The sequence below is a fragment of the Nicotiana tabacum genome, chromosome 4 (genome assembly GCF_000715075.1).
Source record: "Nicotiana tabacum cultivar K326 chromosome 4, ASM71507v2, whole genome shotgun sequence".
Lineage (NCBI taxonomy): Eukaryota > Viridiplantae > Streptophyta > Magnoliopsida > Solanales > Solanaceae > Nicotiana > Nicotiana tabacum.
Window position 1 is genome coordinate 27,977,054 of NC_134083.1, and position 22,642 is coordinate 27,999,695.

The window sequence follows — 22,642 nt, forward strand, 5'->3', positions numbered from 1 at the left end:
AACATTATTAATACACTCTATTCAGCATTATTCTTATACCTCCTACCAAACGACCCCTTAATGTGATGTCATGCATGACATTATTAAGGTCATTTCTCTTCTATAAATAGCAAGGGTTTTGTTCATTTGTAAATATCTCTCACTTGCATTCTTATCTACTAGGGCATTTGAATCTTCTTTCTCTCTTGTAGTATTTCACTTGCATTTTTAAAATGAAATAAAGTTTGAGTTGAATGTGTCCGAAGACTAGGCAAAAATTAAATTTTGCCGAACCTCGTTAATTTATGGTATTCTTTTTATTATTGTCTCACTTACTATTTATTAGTTACCTTTAAATATATTAGTTGTGATTTAATCGCTTTCTATATATTCGACTTCCGCAACAGTTAAATTAGTGATAATGAAAGATAAAATTAAAATTATGGTTAATAAGTTAGTAGAAATATTATTGTTAAATAATTTGAAACATACCAAAGTAAAAAGAGCACTGCATAGAAGTAAAAAACAGGGAGAGCGAATATTCATCTAACTATAGTTTGAGAAAAGTTAATCATTAGAAATTCACGTCGTTGCTTGTTGTGTTTAATTAGGAAAAATCTAAGAAGAAAATGTCATCATTGCACAAAATTAACACTCTGATACGTGCCTAAAGAGGGTGAAACTGATGAGTGAAAGAAAAATCCCGCTAAAGAAAAATCCCGCTAAAATAGCTGCTACAAACCCTTGCGGTTGCCCAGTTGATTTGGATGGTGGTCGGATTACCTTGGATCGAATCCCCCCTCAATGATTTTTGGGTTGAGCCTGTCGCACAGGACTTGCTTAGTGCGGTTTACATCCCCGTGTGGTTTGCATGTTATTACACAGGGGTTACCCGGTGCGCACATAATGCTCACCACAGAGTTCTCATCCGAAGGACAGAGGCTACAGCAGAGGTTGTAGCGACCGCAGGTCTCCATCTTACAAAAAAAAAAAAAAAAGAAGAAAAGAGTAGAAGGTAGAATAAAATGTACTAAGAATACTCAAAATAAGCATAGTCAAAATATTCAGACTCCTTAGTCCTTCCTAGTTCCTCCACAAACCTATTTAATTTGAACTTTAAACTTTTAAGGGGTGGTATGGACGAGAGATAAGTTATTTGTGGATTAATAATATAGAGATAAATTAATAGTGCAATAGATTATTATTAGACGGTATTATTTCTTGTACAATGTATAATTTAAAATATTTACTTTCTTTATTTTATAAAAGATTGTTTAGCACATAGGGGTTATTTTGATCATTTTAGTTGTTTTAATTCATGTATTATTACTAATCTCATATTCTTATTTAACCTTCTATCCCACATAAAACAACACATAAATTTCTGCATATATTATATTGGTATTATTATGCTTGAAACAAAATGGACAACCAAACACTGCATGATTAAGAATATACATGTATAAGAATCTAACCAAACGTTGCATATCTTGTGCAGAATTTTATAATAAATGAATTATCACATCTTATACTTTGGAAACCAAAGGAGCACTTCACTTACTATTTGGCGTGGTCGCCGTCACCATCATCCGAATATAATCGGACAGAAAATGAAAAATTAGATCCTTTTGTCCGTACATTCCACAACCCCACACGCACGGCTTTTGTCTACAGTACTCAAAACTTGTGGTCTCTACTTCGACACTAACGACTCAACAGTATCCTCCTCCAATCATAAATCGACAACTTATTTGACGAAACCACTCTGGTATTGCCCATACCATTAATTTCCCTCCTCTCCTCCTATCTGGGATCCTTCCACTTCCCAATAACGATACAATTTTTCTTTACATCTGCACAACCATTTCATTTACCAAAGAGAGAAATATTGAGATAAAACACCCTATCACTCTTCTGCAGTATAGTAGTACTCTTCTTTTTCTGTCTGAAAATTAAGTAAATTTTAATAATGGGGAGAGGAAGAGTGCAACTGAAGAGAATTGAGAACAAGATCAATCGACAAGTCACCTTCTCAAAAAGACGATCTGGTTTGCTCAAGAAAGCTCATGAGATCTCTGTACTTTGTGATGCTGAGGTTGGTTTAATTGTTTTTTCTACAAAAGGCAAACTCTTTGAGTATTCCACCGATTCTTGGTACGTTTCTTGCTATTTATTCAGTCTTTGCAATTAATATCTTTTGTGTACTTTTACTATATGCTCTACTCCGTTTTCTCTTCTTGATCTTTAGTTCTATACCCCTATTTCTTGATAATTTAATAGTGTTCTTTTTAAAAAAAAAAATTCTCTTCTCCACATTCTTTTGATTTTTCAGATCTTAGTTGTTCGTTGTTTTCCTTTAATTCTCTTTTGTTAGATTGGTTGAAGTTTATGCTCCATAAACTCGCTATTTCTTGACTGCATGCATAGTTTATTAAATTTTCGAGAGCTTAAACCCATTCTTTCTCGTTTTGTTTCTGAAAGAAGCATTGCCATAACAGATCTCTTTGAAAACAAGAATAGTGCAGAATTATAAGCCGAATTAATACTTGAGCTTCTCTTCTGTTACTCCTTATGTTTTTCAACCCTTTTGCCTTTTTTTCACCAACACACCACCTAATTATTTAGGAAAAGTTTAAGCAGGTGGTACTACTTGAATACTTCCATGCGCACCTAAGACAACTGGCCTAGGGAAGTGTAGAAACAAAAATAACGTACGTAGAACTGGAACAGAAGTCATTTCAGTTACAGAAAGCAACTATGTTTATGCGAGGCTAATTAATCTGCGTGTTTCTCTTTTAGTATTTAACTAAGCACTTGAATCCTGTAAAGGCAAAATTAAAGTCTCTAATAAAAGTCTGCAATAAGTTTGATGTCAAATATAGTCTTCTTTTTGAAGCCAAGTACTCTCTATTTAACTTTTAAAGGCACGATGTACTCATGGTCCAGTGGTTCTCAGCCTTTTATACAATAGTCTTTTTTGTATTTACCGGGGGTATGTGGGGAGCTACAAGCATGAACTAAAAGATCGAATATATGAGTTTAGAGTATATAGCTTTAGATGATAACAAGAGAAATGAACTTGAATATATGAGTTTAGAGTTATGAACGTTTAACTTTTGCAATGGGGGGAAAAATTATTTATGCAAACAATATAATATGAAATTAAGCTTAACTAATTATCAACTTAACTATTAATTAGAAGATACAAGTTCAGCAGCTATTCATGTTTTTAAAACTCGCTGTTCATATCTGTGGATTTGGGGGTAGAGAAACTTACATTGGGGGGGGGGGGGGTAGAGAAACTTACTTGACAAACAAGTTTTTATAACGATCTCAACATAAAGTAATTATAAAAAAAAAACATAAAGCAAAAAATGCATTCTAAATACTCATCCGTCTCAATTTAGATGTAATTTTTTTGTTTGAGCAGGATATTATCCTACACATTTAACTTTCTATAGTTACATGAGAGTGCAAAATGTATATATTGGTAACTTCTTTTGGAGAATCCAAATCTTTTTAACATAAAAAGGGTCTACGCCTTTTAATATTGCAAAAGCATTGAATTGAGTTGATATTCTGGGATGATTCTAAATGTAAAGTAAATTATTCATTAAGACAATAGTGCTAGTTAGCATGTGTAGAACAATCTTCCTTTCTATTTGTCTAATCTTCTTATAATTCTTCTTTTATGTATTCATTTCTCATTTCCTTTTTCGCATTCTACGTTTAATATAACATATTGATAACTTTCTGAGAAGGAAGAGTATATGATCAAGCATGGTTTATTAACCACCTGAAATCCATTCCTCTAACTCAGTCTCTTGGTGTGTGAACAAGTTAATGAGATCATAATGTTTGGATTATAATACGAGTATTAAATAATGATAAGATTATTTAATGGATATGCTTTTATTTGGTAGATATTTATTTAATTAGACAAGAATGATATATACGAGATATAATATAGAACATGTATTTAGTTTGATAAACTAAAGGGATAAACTTTTATTTTCAGTTTTAATTTTGATTTTCTCAAAGGAATATGAGAGGACATCTTTGTCATTTTATTTAATTATTTTTTCTCGGAATTAATCCCCCATATGGGAGGACATCTTCTCGTGTTTGTCGTATATGCTGCTAGGGTTCTATTCTCTCGCTTGATTTATAGCTAGTTTTCTTTTGTTGCTTTGTTTCCCTTTGGAAAAAATTCTCATATTTTATCCGTTATTGTTATTCATTATTTTTATAACCAAGCACGATCCTTTGAGGATAGAAAGGCTTGTTTTTTCGCTTGTTTCGCCTTAGTCATCTCCTTTTTATTTTCTCTCTTTTTCTTGAAACCCTAGGGCGGATGACAGGACCCAGTTCCCCAACTTACCATGTAGCCCAAGTTCTGGGGACCTTTGTACCCTAACTCGCGTTGTTCCCTCCTAATTGTAACATACTGTAGTTGATTGTTTGAGTTTTTGATTCCTTCTATTCTTTTCGACGTCTTTGTGCTTCTAAATTTTACATCATGTTCTTGCAACTTCTGAGTGGTCTGTGTATATATTGCCCCTAACAATTTTAGGCCGTACTACTTTCTTTTCTTTTTTGTGTATTTTTTGTCTGACAAATCTTCTAGAGTCTAGATATATAGGGGCATTTTCATAGAAAAATTAACCATATTATCCAATGATTACCTATCACCAAGCAAGGGATAAAGTTTCTATCCTAGATTTAGTCTCTAATATCCAAAAGAATTTAAGTTATATACATTGTTCTTAACTTAATCAATAATATCTCACGATATTGTTTTCCATTACTCCTATCCCAACTATATTCGATCCCTTCCCAAAAGAAAAGGAAAAAAATAACAATAATGACCCGGTAAAATCCCATAAAGTGGGGTCTGGGGAGTGTAGTGTGTACACACACCTTACTCGTATCCCGTAGGGAATATTTCAGAGTCGCCTAGGTTTTTAAGGTAAGCCAACTCTAAGATATTTTTGTTTGGGTAGGTAAAAGAACTAGGAACAAGAATGGACCTTAATTTCCTAATGATGGTGGGAACAGCATTTTGTTTGTTTGGAATCTAGTTAATGGCATACTTTTCCTGGCCCTTGGAAACAATGGCATCATGAAACGATTTTCCTTAGGGAAAATACTGGAAATATAGTGTATTTGCAGAAAATACCTATGGATAAGTGCAAAAACGAACATTAGAATTAGAATGATGGTGTGAACGAATGAGGAACATGAATAGTGACAAGTGACAACTTCGCTGAAGAATTGGACGACATTGCAATTATCCAAGGGTGTGACCTAATAACCAATAAGGTAGTTGCAAAATTTAAAGATAAAGGTTCAAATCTTGATGGAGATAAAAAAAATATTAGATAATTTCTTCCGATTTGCCTAAGCATTGGTTGCCAACATTGTCTAGTATCTCTGCAGGTAGAAGGTATTAGGTATCTGGTGAAATAGCCGCGTGCGCGGGCTGGGGCACCACTGATGTAAAAAGAAGTTTAACACTCTATTATCCAGAATTTTAGTATTTTCATTTTGAACCAATGTCTTGAGAACTTTGTTACACAAATATTTGCTTTTATAATAACTTCTATCGTTGATTACCCAATTCTGTATATAATTCTCACCTTTTCTTTTAAATCACGTTCAAATGCATTAAATCTTTTACTGATATAAATTTTCAAATCGATGGTCTTATTATTACCCCCATCTCTTTTAATCTGGTATCAGCATGGAAAGGATTCTTGAAAGGTATGAAAGGTACTCATATGCTGAGAGGCAGCTTACTGCTACTGATCATGAAACCCCGGTATGCCTAAGTCTCAAGTTTTTATTATTTTGCTTCCTATAGTGGACTTAGGTATCAAAATTTGGGAGAACTTAATTTTGTGCAGGGGAGCTGGACTTTGGAACATGCTAAGCTTAAGGCAAGAATTGAGGTTTTGCAAAGAAACCAAAGGTATACTACATTCCCTTCGGTGGTCAATAACTGTATTTGATATTGTTGGGAAAAATAATAATCCCGCCCAGGAATAATATCCACGGTAAATAACAATAACACAAAAGAGTAACAAAGACACCAAATTTTTTAACGGGGTAAAATACAATACACAAGCGGAACAGTATTACCACTATAATATTACAACTTAGTAGTGTCAAGAGACTACTACAACTTCGAAAGAAATAACACTCTTTATTTTAAACACCTCCTTACAATATTACTCACACTCACTATTTATCTCACAGACTACAATATGTGGATTACTCTCTCTAACTTCAGTTGCTTGTCTCTCGTTTTGGTGTGTTTTAAGAAGTGAGAGAGCTCCTCCTTTTATAGGAGTAAAATATGTAGCCTTCAAGAATACTACAGGAGATGTATTAATCTCTTCCACTTATTTTCAAACTTTGGCTCCAAGAAAAAGTTGCCAGCCAAGTTTTATTTCATAGGCACATGCCTATTTTGGTGGTATGGACTCCCTTAATTTTGATTTTTCTTTTTCATTCCAAGTCTTGATTTCAATCTTTAAAAATCTTCAAACTTAAAAGGCTTTGTAAAGATATCCGCAGCTTGATCATGAGACTTAACATATTTGAGTTCGGCTTCCTTCTTAGCAATGCATTCTCTGATAAAGTGATATCTTGTACCTATATGCTTGCTTCGATCATGTTACACTAGATTCTTTGCAAGTGCTTGTGCGGATTTGTTGTCAATACAAATCTTTGTAGCTTCTATCTGTTGTAAATTGAGCTCCTTCAATAATCTTTTCAGCCAAACAACATGACATGTACAGGAAGTTGCTGCTATATATTCAGATTCACAAGTTGAGAGAGTAACATTTGATTGTTTCTTTGAACTCCAAGAAATAACAGAATCACCCAAGAAAAATACAAAATCAGTTGTGCTTTTTCTATCATCACTATCTCTCGCATAATCACTATCACAAAATCTCACAAGGTTGAAATCACTAGAAAAAGAGTAAAATAGCCCAAAATCAATCGTACCTTTTAGTAACGAGTATTCTTCTAGCGACTTTCAAGTGAGTGGAGTTAGGAGCTTCCATGAAGCGACTTACTACTCCAACTGCAAAGAGTATATTTGGCCTGGTACAAGTCAAGTACCTCAAACTTCTCATAAGACTTTTGAAAAATGTGGGATCTACTTTTTCTCCTTCATCAAATTTGGACAATTTTATCCCGCTCTCCATTGGCGTGTTCACAGGGTTGCAATCGAGTATGTTGAACTTCTTCAATATCTCTTTTGTATAGCTTTCTTGAGAGATAAAAATTCCATCCTCTATTTGCTTCACTTCTAGGCCCAAGTAGTATGACATGAGCCCTATATCCGTCATCTCGAACTCACGGGGCATATCTTTCTTAAAAGCTTCAAACAAACTTGGGTTATTACCCGTGAAAATAAGATCATCAACATAGAAACAAACAAGCAAGATATCTCTATTAGTATGAACTTTAAGGTAAAGAGCATATTCATGGAGACAACGAGTAAACCCATTGTTTTGAAAATACTTATCGATACAACTATTCCATGCCCGTGGGGCTTGCTTCAATCCATATAAAGCTTTCTTCAACCGCAATACTTTATCTTCATAGTTTTTGACCACAAATTCCAGTGGTTGTTCAACATAAACTTCTTCAAGATAGCCATTCAAGAAAGCTAACTTGACGTTTAGTTGATGGATCTTCCACTTTATTTGCGCCGCCAAAGAGATCAACAAACGAATTGTCTCTATGCGGGCAACATGTGCATAGACTTCTTCATAGTCAATGTCTTGCCTTTGCTTGTAGCCTTTAGCCACAAGTCATGCCTTGTATCTCTTCACTTCTCTATCAGCATTCTTCTTTGTCTTGTATACCCATTTCACTCCAATTGCTCGTTGTCTATTGGGAAGAGTTATTAACTCCCAAGTATTGTTCTTCTCTATTGACTCGATATCCTCCTCTATGACTTGTCTCCAGATTTTATCTGTAATAGCTTCATCAAATTTTATTGGTTCACTATCGGCAAAGAGACAACATAAAAAAAAATCAAAATTAGTAACTTTTTCTGTGTCCTCATAGAGCTCTTGAATATTCCTCATCCTTTGCGGTTGTACATTTGAACTTTCTTGAGAAGAAGGAGATGCAATATTGGTTGGAGAAGGAGGCGGAGTTGTATCATGCACAGGTTTCACAGTCTCTAGTTCTTCTTTATCACCAAAGTATGGAAGAAAATCATATGAAGTTTCTTCCTGAGCTTCCGAATTCCATGCCAATTCTTCATCGAATTCAACATCGCGACTTACCACCACTTTGTCGTTACTTGGGTTGTATAACTTGTAGCCTTTTGAACTCGTATCATAGCCAACAAACACATGCTTGACACTTCGATCGTCAAGCTTTGCTCTCCCTTGTTGTGGCACATGAGCATAGGCTATGCTCCAAAAGATTCTCAAGTGCTTAATACTTGGCTTTCTTCTACTCCATGCTTCTTGAGGGGTTTGACCTCTAACATTTCTTGTTGGAGATCTGTTATTCAAATAAACTGCATAAGAAACAACTTTGGCCCAAAATTCCCTGGGCATACTTTTAGCTTTTAACATACATCTAACCATGTTAAGAATCGTTCGATTCTTTCTCTCTGCAACTCCATTTTGTTTAGGTGAATAAGCTACCGTTAGAGGGCAACGAATTTCATGAGACTGACAGAAGTTATTAAATTCTTTTGAAGTGAATTCACCTCCTCTACCGGACCTTAAAGCTTTTATTTCATAGCCATTTTTTTTCTCCACAAGTACTTTGAATTTTTTAAAAGCAGCATAAGCTTCAAATTTTTGGTTTAAGAAATAAACCCAAGTCTTTCTACTAAAGTAATCAATGAAGAGAAGAAAGTATTTACTTTTACCAAAGTAAGGTGGATTGTTTGGCCCACACACATCAGTGTGAACAAGTTGGAGTGGCATGGTTGCTCCTGACATGGACTCCTTCAGAAAATTCCTTCTTGCATGTTTTCCAAGAAGACAAGCTTCACACAATTGATTGGGATGGTTGATTGATGGTATCCCATGCACTATGTCCTTTTCTCCCATTGATTTGAGCGCTTCAAAATTCAAGTTCCCAAATCGCATGTGCCAACACCATGATTCATCTTGCACATTAGCCTTCAAACACTTTGCATCAATTGTCTTAAGATTCAGAGAAAACAATCTATTATTTGCCATATGCACTTTAGCAATTAGAATTTCACTTGTATCTCTAAGCCAAAGATGCATATTTTTCTTGTGAATATCATATCCCTTTTCAAGAAATTGTCCCAAACTCAAAATATTACTTTTTAATTTTGGCACATAATAAACCTCTTGAATTAACTTGTGGCCACCATTTTTACAGGAGATGAGAATCGTATCTATTCCTTTGATTTGAATCTTTGAGGTATATCCAAAGGATACATTATCTCTCACCGTCTTATTGATCTTCTCAAACTTCTCTTTGCATCCACACATATGATTGCTTGCTCCATTATCCAAATATAACGAGCTACAATCATCCCTATCTTCTTCCTTGAGTGCCAACAATAATGTCTAACTCATCTTCTTCTTTCTTGTTCTCAAGAAGGTTAGCTTTCTCTTCACCAAATTTATGGATAATTATAACACTCAATTTTTTGATATGTCATACCTTTATCCATTATTTTCTTGATTGTAACTATGTCATCTTCCTCCTCTTTGTCCACGACATGACCTCTGAATATTTGGTAAATTTTAACTTCATTGTTGAAATTGTTACCACTACTTCTTCCTATTCCATGACCATCACGGCCTTGTCCCCGTCTGTTTCCTCGATAGCTCTTTTCACCTTCATAATCCTTGAAGGATGCTCCAATAGTACTTCTTGTTTCCTTTTGTTCTTTTCTTCGTGGGCCTGTAAAGAACCCTCTAATTGCTCCACCATCATAGAGTCTAAATCTTTAGACTCCTCAATAGCACACACCACAAAATCAAATTTAGGTGTTAAAGAGCAAATGATCTTTTCTACCACACGGACATCTTCTATGTCCTCCCCGTATCTTGTTAATTGATTCACAATAGCCTTCACTTTTGAACAATAATCCGAAATGCATTCAGATTCTTTCATTTTTAATACTTCAAAATCAGCCCTTAGAATTTGAAGTTTTACCTTCCTCACCTTGTCAACTCCTTGGAGAGAATTTTATAAAATCTCCCAAGCTTCCTTTGAGGTGGTAGCATCCGCTACCTTCTCAAACATGGCATCATCCAAACATTGGTGGATGAGCATGAGAGCTTGTTGATCCTTCTTCCTTATCTTTGCCAAGACATCTTTTTTATTTTGAGGCAGAGCTTCCTCATTATCGGGTTTTACATACCCCCGTCTACGATTTTCCACACATCTTGGGAGCCAAGAATGACTTTCATGCGTAGATACCATTTCTCATAATTATCTTTTATGAGACATGGGTACTGAAAAGACAACGGACCATTATTTGCCATGTCTCTGATATCACGTTGTTGGAAAAAATAATAATCCCACCCAGGAATAATAGTCACGATAAATAACAATAACACAAGAGAGTAACAAAGACACAAAATCTTTTAACGGTGTAAAATACAATATCCAAGTGGAGTAGTATTACCACTATAATATTACAACTTAGTAGTGTCAAGAGACTACTACAATTTCGAAAGAAATAACACTCTTTATTTTAAACACTTCACTACAATATTCCTCACACTCACTATTTATCTACAGACTACAATCTGTGTATTACTCTCTTTAACTTCAGTTGGTTCTCTTTCGTTTTGGTGTGTTTTAAGAAGTGAGAGAGGTCCTCCTTTTATAGGAGCAAAATACGTAGCCTCCAAGAATGCTATAGGAGATGTATTAATCTCCTCCACTTATTTCCAAACTTTAGCTCCAAGAAAGAGTTGTCAGCCAAGTTTTATTTCATAGGCACATGTCTATTTTGATGGGATGAACCCCACAGATATATCAAGTCACTTCTAGAAAATGAACTAGCCCGTCTTAATAATTAATTTACAGGCATTATGCAGGAGAAGATTTGGACTCATTAAGTATGAAAGAGCTGCAGAATCTTGAGCACCAGGTCGATTCTGCTTTAAAGCACATTCGATCAAGAAAGGTAGAGAAGCACATCAATCATATTTATAGTTTTAAACATATCTGGAGTTTGTTCTAACTGAAAAACCTTTTGCTTGTAGAATCAATTGATGCATGAATCCATTTCTGAGCTGCAAAAGAAGGTGAGAAGCTTATGCTTTAAAGAGATTAATTTTCTTAATCTCTTTGAAATGCAATATTGGGTAATCTCATTAACATAATTCACTGGTTTCAAACTAGTGTTTATGATCAACAATCCAATTTCTATAAAATTAAAATAGGGAAATTTCATTGCATGATCAGAAGGGGGGAGCCAGGAGTTCAATATATATCATGGTTTCTGAATTTTAGAACGACGACTTCAAGTGCAAATAACTGTATTCTAAATTTAATATTTAAAGAATTTATTAACACAAATTTGAGCAAATAAGTTGTGCTGTAACATTCCTTTTGGATGGCACAGGACAAGGCATTGCAAGAGCAAAACAACAAGCTCTCGAAGCAGGTAGTAATTATTTTTTAAAATGTCTACGTCTCAATCCAAAATAAGGGCATTATTTGTTGTAACTTTAGAATTGGTTGAAAAGGTGAAAGAAAGGGAGAAAGAGCTGGCTCAGCAGACTCAGTGGGAGCAACAGAGCCATGATCATCTCAACTCATCTACATTCGTTTTGTCACAGCCCTTGAGCTCTCTTCACCTTGGGTATATATCTTACTGCTAGCTAGCTTTCAGTTTCTGTCTTGGAACAAGCTTATTAATTATGGAAGTGCCAGAATCTCATGTAGCAACCATTTCATTAATATTGTCAAGTGCCAAAAACTTATGAACATGTAATTTATAATGTTGATCGGACGTGAAAAATGCAGGGAAGCGTACTCAACTGCAGGAGACAACGGAGAAGTTGAAGGATCATCGCGGCAACAACAACAGAACACTGTAATGCCGCCATGGATGCTTCGCCATCTTAATAACTGATACTAATCAAGTATTATAAGCGTGAAGCGATCAATATTATGCTATGGTTTGTCGTCTACGGGTTAGGAAGAATATGTACATATATGTTATCAAACAAACACAACTTTTATCCTAATTAATTAAGTATGTATATGTGGTGCTGTATTACAATATTCAGAAATATATATAATGTAGTACCATATCATCCTCGCCTTGGATATTTAGGCTTTAAACTTCTTACGACTCCTATTTATTATAATTGTTCCATACATTATAGTGACGAGAATGTGGTATTAGTTTATTGAAGTAGTGTGTGTATTTCCTTGTCTTCGTCGAAGGTATATATGGATTGGCCTTTCTTGTCAGATTGCTTCTTAATAATTGGAGTAGATTTTCGACAGCAATGACAAAGCGAATACTGATTGCTTTTAAAAATATAAACATAGTTTCATCAAACAGCAAAGGAATAAATTATATATAGAGAGAGAGTGTGTGCGCGTGCACGTCGATATACGGCTCCATCAGATGTTGTACAGGTAGACCTTAATTCAAGAAGTGCTCAGCGATTAAAGGGATTCATTTTAGTCATGAAGGGCAATTAGAACTTTAAGTTTATGGGTTTATTTTTTGAAAATAATGTTTATTAGGTTTTAAATAAATTATTTATACATAATAAGTAAATTTTAAAAGTAAATATGAGGTTTGAGCCAAAGTTACAGGTTTTTGCCGAACTCTTAAACACGACACTAGCTCCATCCCTGGCAACTAGATTTTTCATGTTTGCAGAACATTACTACTCCTCCGATCTCAATTTATGTGGCACTTTTTTTCTTTTTAATTTGTCCCAAAAAGAATATTATCTTTTAATATTAAAAAATAATTTATTCAAAATTCTTACTTTATCTTTAATGAGATGATTTTTAGCCACACAAATCTCAAGAACTTATTTTAGATCATAAATTTTAAAAAATGTCTTTTTTTTCTTTTCTTAAACTTCGTGTCCGGTAAAACGGTGCCACATAAATTGGGACGTATAGAGTACTAATTACTATTCGAATTGACTATTAGGGACTATCATGAAAGACATTGACTCCTATAGTATTGTAAAGGGCAGCCCGGTACGCTATGCGGGGTTCGTGGAAGGGCCGGACCACAAAAATCTATCGTACGCAGTCTTACCATGTATTTCTGCAAGAGGCTGTTTCCACGTCTCTTAGTCCAAAATCCATGCTACTTGGACTTGAATTTCCCCATTGTTACCCATGTGAAAAATTGACTCCAGCAGTGGAGAGGAGTTTACCCATGAAACTGAAACTTATGTGACCTAGACATCTCCACTTAGGTCTATTGTACGCAGCCTTACCCTGTATTTCTGCTAGAGCTTGTTTTCACGTCTCTTAGTCCAAAATCCATGTTACTTAGACTTGAATTTCCCCATTGTTACCCATGTGAAAAATTGACTCCGGTAGTGGAGAGGAGTTTACCCATGAAACTGAAACTTATGTGACCTATAGATATCTCCACTTAGGTCTATCATACGCAGTCTTACTTTGTATTTCTACAAGAGGCTGTTTTCACGTCTCTTAGTCCAAAATCTATGTTACTTAGACTTGAATTTCCCCAGTGTTACCCATGTGAAAAATTGACTCCAGCAGTGGAGAGGAGTTTACCCATGAAACTGAAACTTATGTGACCTAGACATCTCCACTTAGGTCTACTCTATCGTACGCAGCCTTACCCTGTATTTCTGCAAGAGGCTGTTTTCACGTCTCTTAGTCCAAAATCCATGTTACTTAGACTTGAATTTCCCCATTGTTACCCATGTGAAAAATTGACTCCAGCAGTGGAGAGGAGTTTACCCATGAAACTGAAACTTATGTGACCTATAGACATCTCCACTTGGGTCTATCGTATGCAGTCTTACCCTGTATTTCTGCAAGAGGTTGTTTCCACGTCTCTTAATCCAAAATCCATGTTACTTAGACTTGAATTTCCCCATTGTTACCCATGTGAAAAATTGACTCCAGCAGTGGAGAGGAGTTTACCTATGAAACTGAAACTTATGTGACCTATAGACATCTCCACTTGGGTCAATCGTACGGAGGCTTACTCTGTATTTCTGCAAGAGGTTATTTCCACATCTCTTAGTCCAAAATCCATGTTACTTAGACTTGAATTTCCCCAGTGTTACCCATGTGAAAAATTGACTCCAGCAGTGGAGAGGAGTTTACCCATGAAACTGAAACTTATGTGACCTATAGACATCTCCACTTGGGTCTATCGTATGCAGCCTTACCCTGTATTTCTGCAAGAGGTTGTTTCCACGTCTCTTAGTCCAAAATCCATGTTACTTAGACTTGAATTTCCCCATTGTTACCCATGTGAAAAATTGACTCCGGTAGTGGAGAGGAGTTTACCCATGAAACTGAAACTTATGTGACCTATAGATATCTCCACTTAGGTCTATCATACGCAGTCTTACTTTGTATTTCTACAAGAGGCTGTTTTCACGTCTCTTAGTCCAAAATCCATGTTACTTAGACTTGAATTTCCCCAGTGTTACCCATGTGAAAAATTGACTCCAGCAGTGGAGAAGAGTTTACCCATGAAACTGAAACTTATGTGACATATAGACATCTCTTAGTCCAAAATCAATGTTACTTAGACTTGAATTTCCCTAGTGTTACCCATTTGAAAAATTGACTCCAGCAGTGGAGAGGAGTTTACCCATGAAACTGAAACTTATGTGACCTATAGACATCTCCACTTGGGTCTATCGTATGCAGCCTTACCCTGTATTTCTGCAAGAGGTTGTTTCCACGCCTCTTAGTCCAAAATCCATGTTACTTAGACTTGAATTTCCCCATTGTTACCCATGTGAAAAATTGACTCCAGTAGTGGAGAGGAGTTTACCCATGAAACTGAAACTTATGTGACCTATAGATATCTCCACTTAGGTCTATCGTACGCAGTCTTACTTTGTATTTCTACAAGAGGCTGTTTTCACGTCTCTTAGTCCAAAATCCATGTTACTTAGACTTGAATTTCCCCAGTGTTACCCATGTGAAAAATTGACTCCAGCAGTGGAGAAGAGTTTACCCATGAAACTGAAACTTATGTGACCTATAGACATCTCCACTTGGGTCTATCGTATGCAGCCTTACCCTGTATTTCTGCAAGAGGTTGTTTCCACGTCTCTTAGTCCAAAATCTATGTTACTTAGACTTGAATTTCCCCATTGCTACCCATGTGAAAAATTGACTCCAGCAGTAGAGAGGAGTTTACCCATGAAACTGAAACTTATGTGACCTATAGACATCTCCACTTGGGTCTATCGTATGCAGCCTTACCCTGTATTTCTGCAAGATGCTGTTTTCACGTCTCTTAGTCCAAAATCCATGTTACTTAGACTTGAATTTCCCCATTGTTACCCCATGTGAAAAATTGACTCCACCAGTGGAGAGGAGTTTACCCATGAAACTGAAACTTATGTGACCTATAGACATCTCTACTTGGGTCTATCGTACGCAGTCTTACTCTGTATTTCTGTAAGAGGCTGTTTTCACGTCTCTTTGTCCAAAATCCATGTTACTTAGACTTGAATTTCCCCATTGTTACCCATGTGAAAAATTGACTCCAGCAGTGGAGAGGAGTTTACCTATGAAACTGAAACTTATGTGACCTATAGACATCTCCACTTGGGTCTATCGTATGCAGTCTTACCCTGTATTTCTGCAAGAGGTTGTTTCCACGTCTCTTAATCCAAAATCCATGTTACTTAGACTTGAATTTCCCCATTGTTACCCATGTGAAAAATTGACTCCAGCAGTGGAGAGGAGTTTACCTATGAAACTGAAACTTATGTGACCTATAGACATCTCCACTTGGGTCAATCGTACGGAGGCTTACTCTGTATTTCTGCAAGAGGTTGTTTCCACATCTCTTAGTCCAAAATCCATGTTACTTAGACTTGAATTTCCCAGTGTTACCCATGTGAAAAATTGACTCCAGCAGTGGAGAGGAGTTTACCCATGAAACTGAAACTTATGTGACCTATAGACATCTCCACTTGGGTCTATCGTATGCAGCCTTACCCTGTATTTCTGCAAGAGGTTGTTTCCACGTCTCTTAGTCCAAAATCCATGTTACTTAGACTTGAATTTCCCCATTGTTACCCATGTGAAAAATTGACTCCGGTAGTGGAGAGGAGTTTACCCATGAAACTGAAACTTATGTGACCTATAGATATCTCCACTTAGGTCTATCATACGCAGTCTTACTTTGTATTTCTACAAGAGGCTGTTTTCACGTCTCTTAGTCCAAAATCTATGTTACTTAGACTTGAATTTCCCCAGTGTTACCCATGTGAAAAATTGACTCCAGCAGTGGAGAAGAGTTTACCCATGAAACTGAAACTTATGTGACATATAGACATCTCTCAGTCCAAAATCAATGTTACTTAGACTTGAATTTCCCCAGTGTTACCCATTTGAAAAATTGACTCCAGCAGTGGAGAGAAGTTTACCCATGAAACTGAAACTTATGTGACCTATAGACATCTCCACTTGGGTCTATCGTATGCAGCCTTACCCTGTATTTCTGCAAGAGGTTGTTTCCACGTCTCTTAGTCCAAAATCTATGTTACTTAGACTTGAATTTCCCCATTGCTACCCATGTGAAAAATTGACTCCAGCAGTAGAGAGGAGTTTACCCATGAAACTGAAACTTATGTGACCTATAGACATCTCCACTTGGGTCTATCATATGCAGCCTTACCCTGTATTTCTGCAAGATGCTGTTTTCACGTCTCTTAGTCCAAAATCCATGTTACTTAGACTTGAATTTCCCCATTGTTACCCATGTGAAAAATTGACTCCAGCAGTGGAGAAGAGTTTACCCATGAAACTGAAACTTATGTGACCTATAGACATCTCCACTTGGGTCTATCGTATGCAGCCTTACCCTGTATTTCTGCAAGAGGTTGTTTCCACGTCTCTTAGTCCAAAATCCATGTTACTTAGACTTGAATTTCCCCATTGTTACCCATGTGAAAAATTGACTCCGGTAGTGGAGAGGAGTTTACCCATGAAACTGAAACTTATGTGACCTATAGATATCTCCACTTAGGTCTATCATACGCAGTCTTACTTTGTATTTCTACAAGAGGCTGTTTTCACGTCTCTTAGTCCAAAATCTATGTTACTTAGACTTGAATTTCCCCAGTGTTACCCATGTGAAAAATTGACTCCAGCAGTGGAGAAGAGTTTACCCATGAAACTGAAACTTATGTGACATATAGACATCTCTCAGTCCAAAATCAATGTTACTTAGACTTGAATTTCCCCAGTGTTACCCATTTGAAAAATTGACTCCAGCAGTGGAGAGAAGTTTACCCATGAAACTGAAACTTATGTGACCTATAGACATCTCCACTTGGGTCTATCGTATGCAGCCTTACCCTGTATTTCTGCAAGAGGTTGTTTCCACGTCTCTTAGTCCAAAATCTATGTTACTTAGACTTGAATTTCCCCATTGCTACCCATGTGAAAAATTGACTCCAGCAGTAGAGAGGAGTTTACCCATGAAACTGAAACTTATGTGACCTATAGACATCTCCACTTGGGTCTATCATATGCAGCCTTACCCTGTATTTCTGCAAGATGCTGTTTTCACGTCTCTTAGTCCAAAATCCATGTTACTTAGACTTGAATTTCCCCATTGTTACCCATGTGAAAAATTGACTCCAGCAGTGGAGAAGAGTTTACCCATGAAACTGAAACTTATGTGACCTATAGACATCTCCACTTGGGTCTATCGTATGCAGCCTTACCCTGTATTTCTGCAAGAGGTTGTTTCCACGTCTCTTAGTCCAAAATCTATGTTACTTAGACTTGAATTTCCCCATTGCTACCCATGTGAAAAATTGACTCCAGCAGTAGAGAGGAGTTTACCCATGAAACTGAAACTTATGTGACCTATAGACATCTCCACTTGGGTCTATCGTATGCAGCCTTACCCTGTATTTCTGCAAGATGCTGTTTTCACGTCTCTTAGTCCAAAATCCATGTTACTTAGACTTGAATTTCCCCATTGTTACCCAATGTGAAAAATTGACTCCACCAGTGGAGAGGAGTTTACCCATGAAACTGAAACTTATGTGACCTATAGACATCTCCACTTGGGTCTATCGTACGCAGTCTTACTCTGTATTTCTGTAAGAGGCTGTTTTCACGTCTCTTAGTCCAAAATCCATGTTACTTAGACTTGAATTTTCCCAGTGTTACCCATGTGAAAAATTGACTCCAGCAGTGGAGAGGAGTTTACCCATGAAACTGAAACTTATGTGACCTATAGACATCTCCACTTGGGTCTATCGTATGCAGCCTTACCCTGTATTTCTGCAAGAGGTTGTTTCCACGTCTCTTAGTCCAAAATCCATGTTACTTAGACTTGAATTTCCCCATTGTTACCCATGTGAAAAATTGACTCCAGCAGTGGAGAGGAGTTTACCCATGAAACTGAAACTTATGTGACCTATAGACATCTCCACTTGGGTCTATCGTATGCAGCCTTACCCTGTATTTCTGCAAGAGGTTGTTTCCACGTCTCTTAGTCCAAAATCCATGTTACTTAGACTTGAATTTCCCCATTGTTACCCATCAGGCCACTATGGCTCGAAAGGTTGAGATGGGTACTTCTTATGAGCGAGTTGTGGAGATAGCTATAGACATCTCCACTTGGGTCTATCGTACGCAGTCTTACTTTGTATTTCTGCAAGAGGCTGTTTTCACGTCTCTTAGTCAAAAATCCATGTTACTTAGACTTGAATTTCCCCAGTGTTACCCATTTGAAAAATTGACTCCAGCAGTGGAGAGGAGTTTACCCATGAAACTGAAACTTATGTGACCTATAGACATCTCCACTTGGGTCTATCATATGCAGCCTTACCCTGTATTTCTGCAAGAGGTTGTTTCCACATCTCTTAGTCCAAAATCCATGTTACTTAGACTTGAATTTCCCCATTGTTACCCATGTGAAAAATTGACTCCAGCAGTGGAGATGAGTTTACCCATGAAACTGAAACTTATGTGACCTATAGACATCTCCACTTAGGTCTATCGTACGCAGTCTTACTTTGTATTTCTGCAAGAGGCTGTTTTCACGTCTCTTAGTCCAAAATCCATGTTACTTAGACTTGAATTTCCCCAGTGTTACCCATGTGAAAAATTAACTCCAGCAGTGGAGAGGAGTTTACCCATGAAACTGAAACTTATGTGACCTATAGACATCTCCACTTGGGTCTATCGTATGCAGCCTTACCCTGTATTTCTGCAAGAGGTTGTTTCCACGTCTCTTAGTCCAAAATCCATGTTACTTAGACTTGAATTTCCCCATTGTTACCCATGTGAAAAATTGACTCCGGTAGTAGAGAGGAGTTTACCCATGAAACTGAAACTTATGTGACCTATAGACATCTCCACTTGGGTCTATCGTATGCAGCCTTACCCTGTATTTCTGCAAGATGCTGTTTTCACGTCTCTTAGTCCAAAATCCATGTTACTTAGACTTGAATTTCCCCATTGTTACCCCATGTGAAAAATTGACTCCACCAGTGGAGAGGAGTTTACCCATGAAACTGAAACTTATGTGACCTATAGACATCTCTACTTGGGTCTATCGTACGCAGTCTTACTCTGTATTTCTGTAAGAGGCTGTTTTCACGTCTCTTTGTCCAAAATCCATGTTACTTAGACTTGAATTTTCCCAGTGTTACCCATGTGAAAAATTGACTCCGGCAGTGGAGAGGAGTTTACCCATGAAACTGAAACTTATGTGCCCTAGACATCTCCACTTGGACATTCTCCGGGTGGGTGGGGGTTGGGGCATTTAGGTATTGGACACAAAGAAGACAATGAGAAATGCATGCAAGTCATGATTGAAACAGTGGAATATGGAATTTCGCCGAACTGCTAGCTCTAAATTTCCTAATCCAAACAAAAGAACATAAACAATTTTAGGCTTTATGTGGTCGGGCAGACACTGATGCTGTTAAAGCTTGACATTCTTGGAACTACACTGCAACTTCTTGGAAAAAGATAATGAACACTATTTAATAAAACTACAGCTTGCAAATAAAGTTGACTTTTGCTTGCTTTCCTCTTAGTTTTTTTGGGGTGATAAATTCAACAGATTGACTCGGTATCCTACGTATGTGGGACTCTACCCAAAAAGTAGGAGTATGTGGCATTACATTTGAGCTTAAAATTTGGTATAATTACGGAGGAAGGGCAATTGAACAGAATTGTCGTAAAACTATTCCATCCACACCTTTATTTATGTTATATATTCCTAAATCAGCATTCATGGATTTGTACCAATATAAAATAGAAAAAGACTACGAATTGTAATCTTGTGATTCCGACCACTAAATCTCGCCCACGTTTGGCTCTTAAGGCTAAACAGCTTCTCACGCCCTTGCCAGATAATCAAAAAGCAAGATAAGCTTATTCCTTCCAGCACCTAACGTTACAAAAGATTCGTCAAAAATTCGAAAACCATTAGATTAATAATGTGACAAGCGAACATGTTTTAAATTTTATTAAATATGAATTGTTATTAACAGTGTCACAAGAATATTACAACTGTTTAAAATCTCAATATTCCAATATTTTGCCTTTTAAGTCGTGAAATTTTTCTTGTTTTCATTTCCTCTGAACATAAGATGTCATATCACTATAACCCTTATCAAACTTAGAGAGCTAACTGGAAGTGAGCTCGAGCTGAGCTCCAATGGAGATTCAGTGGAAGTTTCTGGATAGAGCAATTTGTACGAAGAAGAAGAGAGAAATGGGAAAATGAATCTCAAAATGTATTAATGCCTCAGATAGTAACAAATATACAAGTCAAGGAAAATAATACAGCTGGCAGGTAACTGCCACTCACAACGTATACATCTGGCAACTAACTAACAAACTAACTCACCAATTAACTAATAATTAAGCTATGTCTTAACACCCCCCTCCCCCCTCCAGTTGTTCTTGTTTTCATTTCCTCTGAACATAAGATGTCATATCACTATAACCCGTATCAAACTTAGAGAGCTAACTGGAAGTGAACTCGAGCTGAGCTCCAATGGAGATTCAGTGGAAGTTTCTGGATGGAGCAATTTGTACGAAGAAGAAGAGAGAAATGGGAAAATGAATCTCAAAATGTATTAATGCCTCATATAGTAACATATATACAAGTCAAGGAAAATAATACAGTTGGCAGGTAACCTATACAATTGGAAACTAATAAGCAACTAACTAACAAACTAACTCGCCAATTAACTAATAATTAATCTATGTCTTAACACCGCCTTCTCTCAAGTTGGAAGTGAGGGAAGCACAACCAACTTGGTTAATATGACAGAATGTTTGATGCCTGTCAAGGCCTTAATTAGGATGTCTGCCAATTGAGCACTGGTAGTGATGTGGTGCAAGGAGATGAGTCCTTCTTGAAGTTTATTATGCATAAAGTGGCAATCGACCTCGATATGCTTGGCTCGTTCATGAAAAATAGGATTCCTGGCTATATATGCAGTGCAGATTGGCTGTCACAATAGACATTAATTGGTTAAGGAAAAGGGACATTCAACTCTCCAAATAGTCTGCTCAACCATACCAATTCTTCTACAACCTTTCTAAGTGACATGTACTCTGCATCTACAGAAGATAATGAAATAGTCTCTTGCTTCTTGGACTTTCAGCTGACGGGACTGTGACCTAGTAAGATAATGTAGCCACTGACAGACTTTCTAGAATCTGAACATGCTGCCCAATCAACATCACAGTAGGCTCACATAGTGTAATCCTCATCTTTGGAAAAGAATATCCCCAAAGTTGGATCATTTCTCAGATATCTGAGCAGGTGAAAGGCTGCCTTAAGGTGAGGCTCTCTAGGGTCCTGCATGAATTGACTTAAGTGTTGGACCCCATAGGCAATGTCTAGTCTGGTGTTGATTAAGAAATTGAGTTTGCCAATCAACTTTCTGTAATAAGTGGGATCTTGTAATGTGGCACCCTCATTTGCTTTTAACTTGACAGTAGGATCAAATGGAGAAGAAAAACCATTTTCGGATAAACAATCATATTCTTTCAATAGGTCTAATGCAAATTTTCTTTGTGATATCACCACACCATCTCCTTTGTATATCACTTCCATTCCTAGGAAGTAGTGCAGCTTACCAAGATCCTTAATTTTCAAGTTGGTATGAAGAAAAGCCTTCAGTTGATTCAATTCCACTGTATCAGTGCATGTGACAACTATGTCATCTACATAGACTGCCACATAAATTGCATTAGTGCTTTTTTTTTTAATATAATAGTGAGTAATCAAGCATGGAATGGGTATAACCTCTGGAACATAGTGTCTCACTCAACTTAGCATACCACTGCCTGCTTGCATATTTTAGACCATATGAAGACTTGTTTAACTTGTAAACTAGTCCTGGAATAGTGACCTCCAAACCTGGTTGAACCTCCATCTACACCTCTTCATGGAGATCATCATGAAGGGATGTATTAT

At 36.8% G+C, this 22,642-nt stretch overlaps 1 protein-coding gene across 1 annotated transcript; it reads left to right on the forward strand.

Annotated features, from left to right (window-relative positions):
• The first annotated feature begins 1,900 nt into the window (after window positions 1-1,900).
• Window positions 1,901-12,285, forward strand: FUL2 (agamous-like MADS-box protein AGL8 homolog). The gene is given in 8 exon segments (NM_001325205.1): window positions 1,901-2,133; window positions 5,722-5,800; window positions 5,886-5,950; window positions 11,044-11,143; window positions 11,223-11,264; window positions 11,585-11,626; window positions 11,709-11,824; window positions 11,989-12,285. Coding segments are annotated over 8 exon segments (738 nt in total). The 5' UTR covers window positions 1,901-1,948; the 3' UTR covers window positions 12,098-12,285.
• The last annotated feature ends 10,357 nt before the right edge of the window (window positions 12,286-22,642 follow it).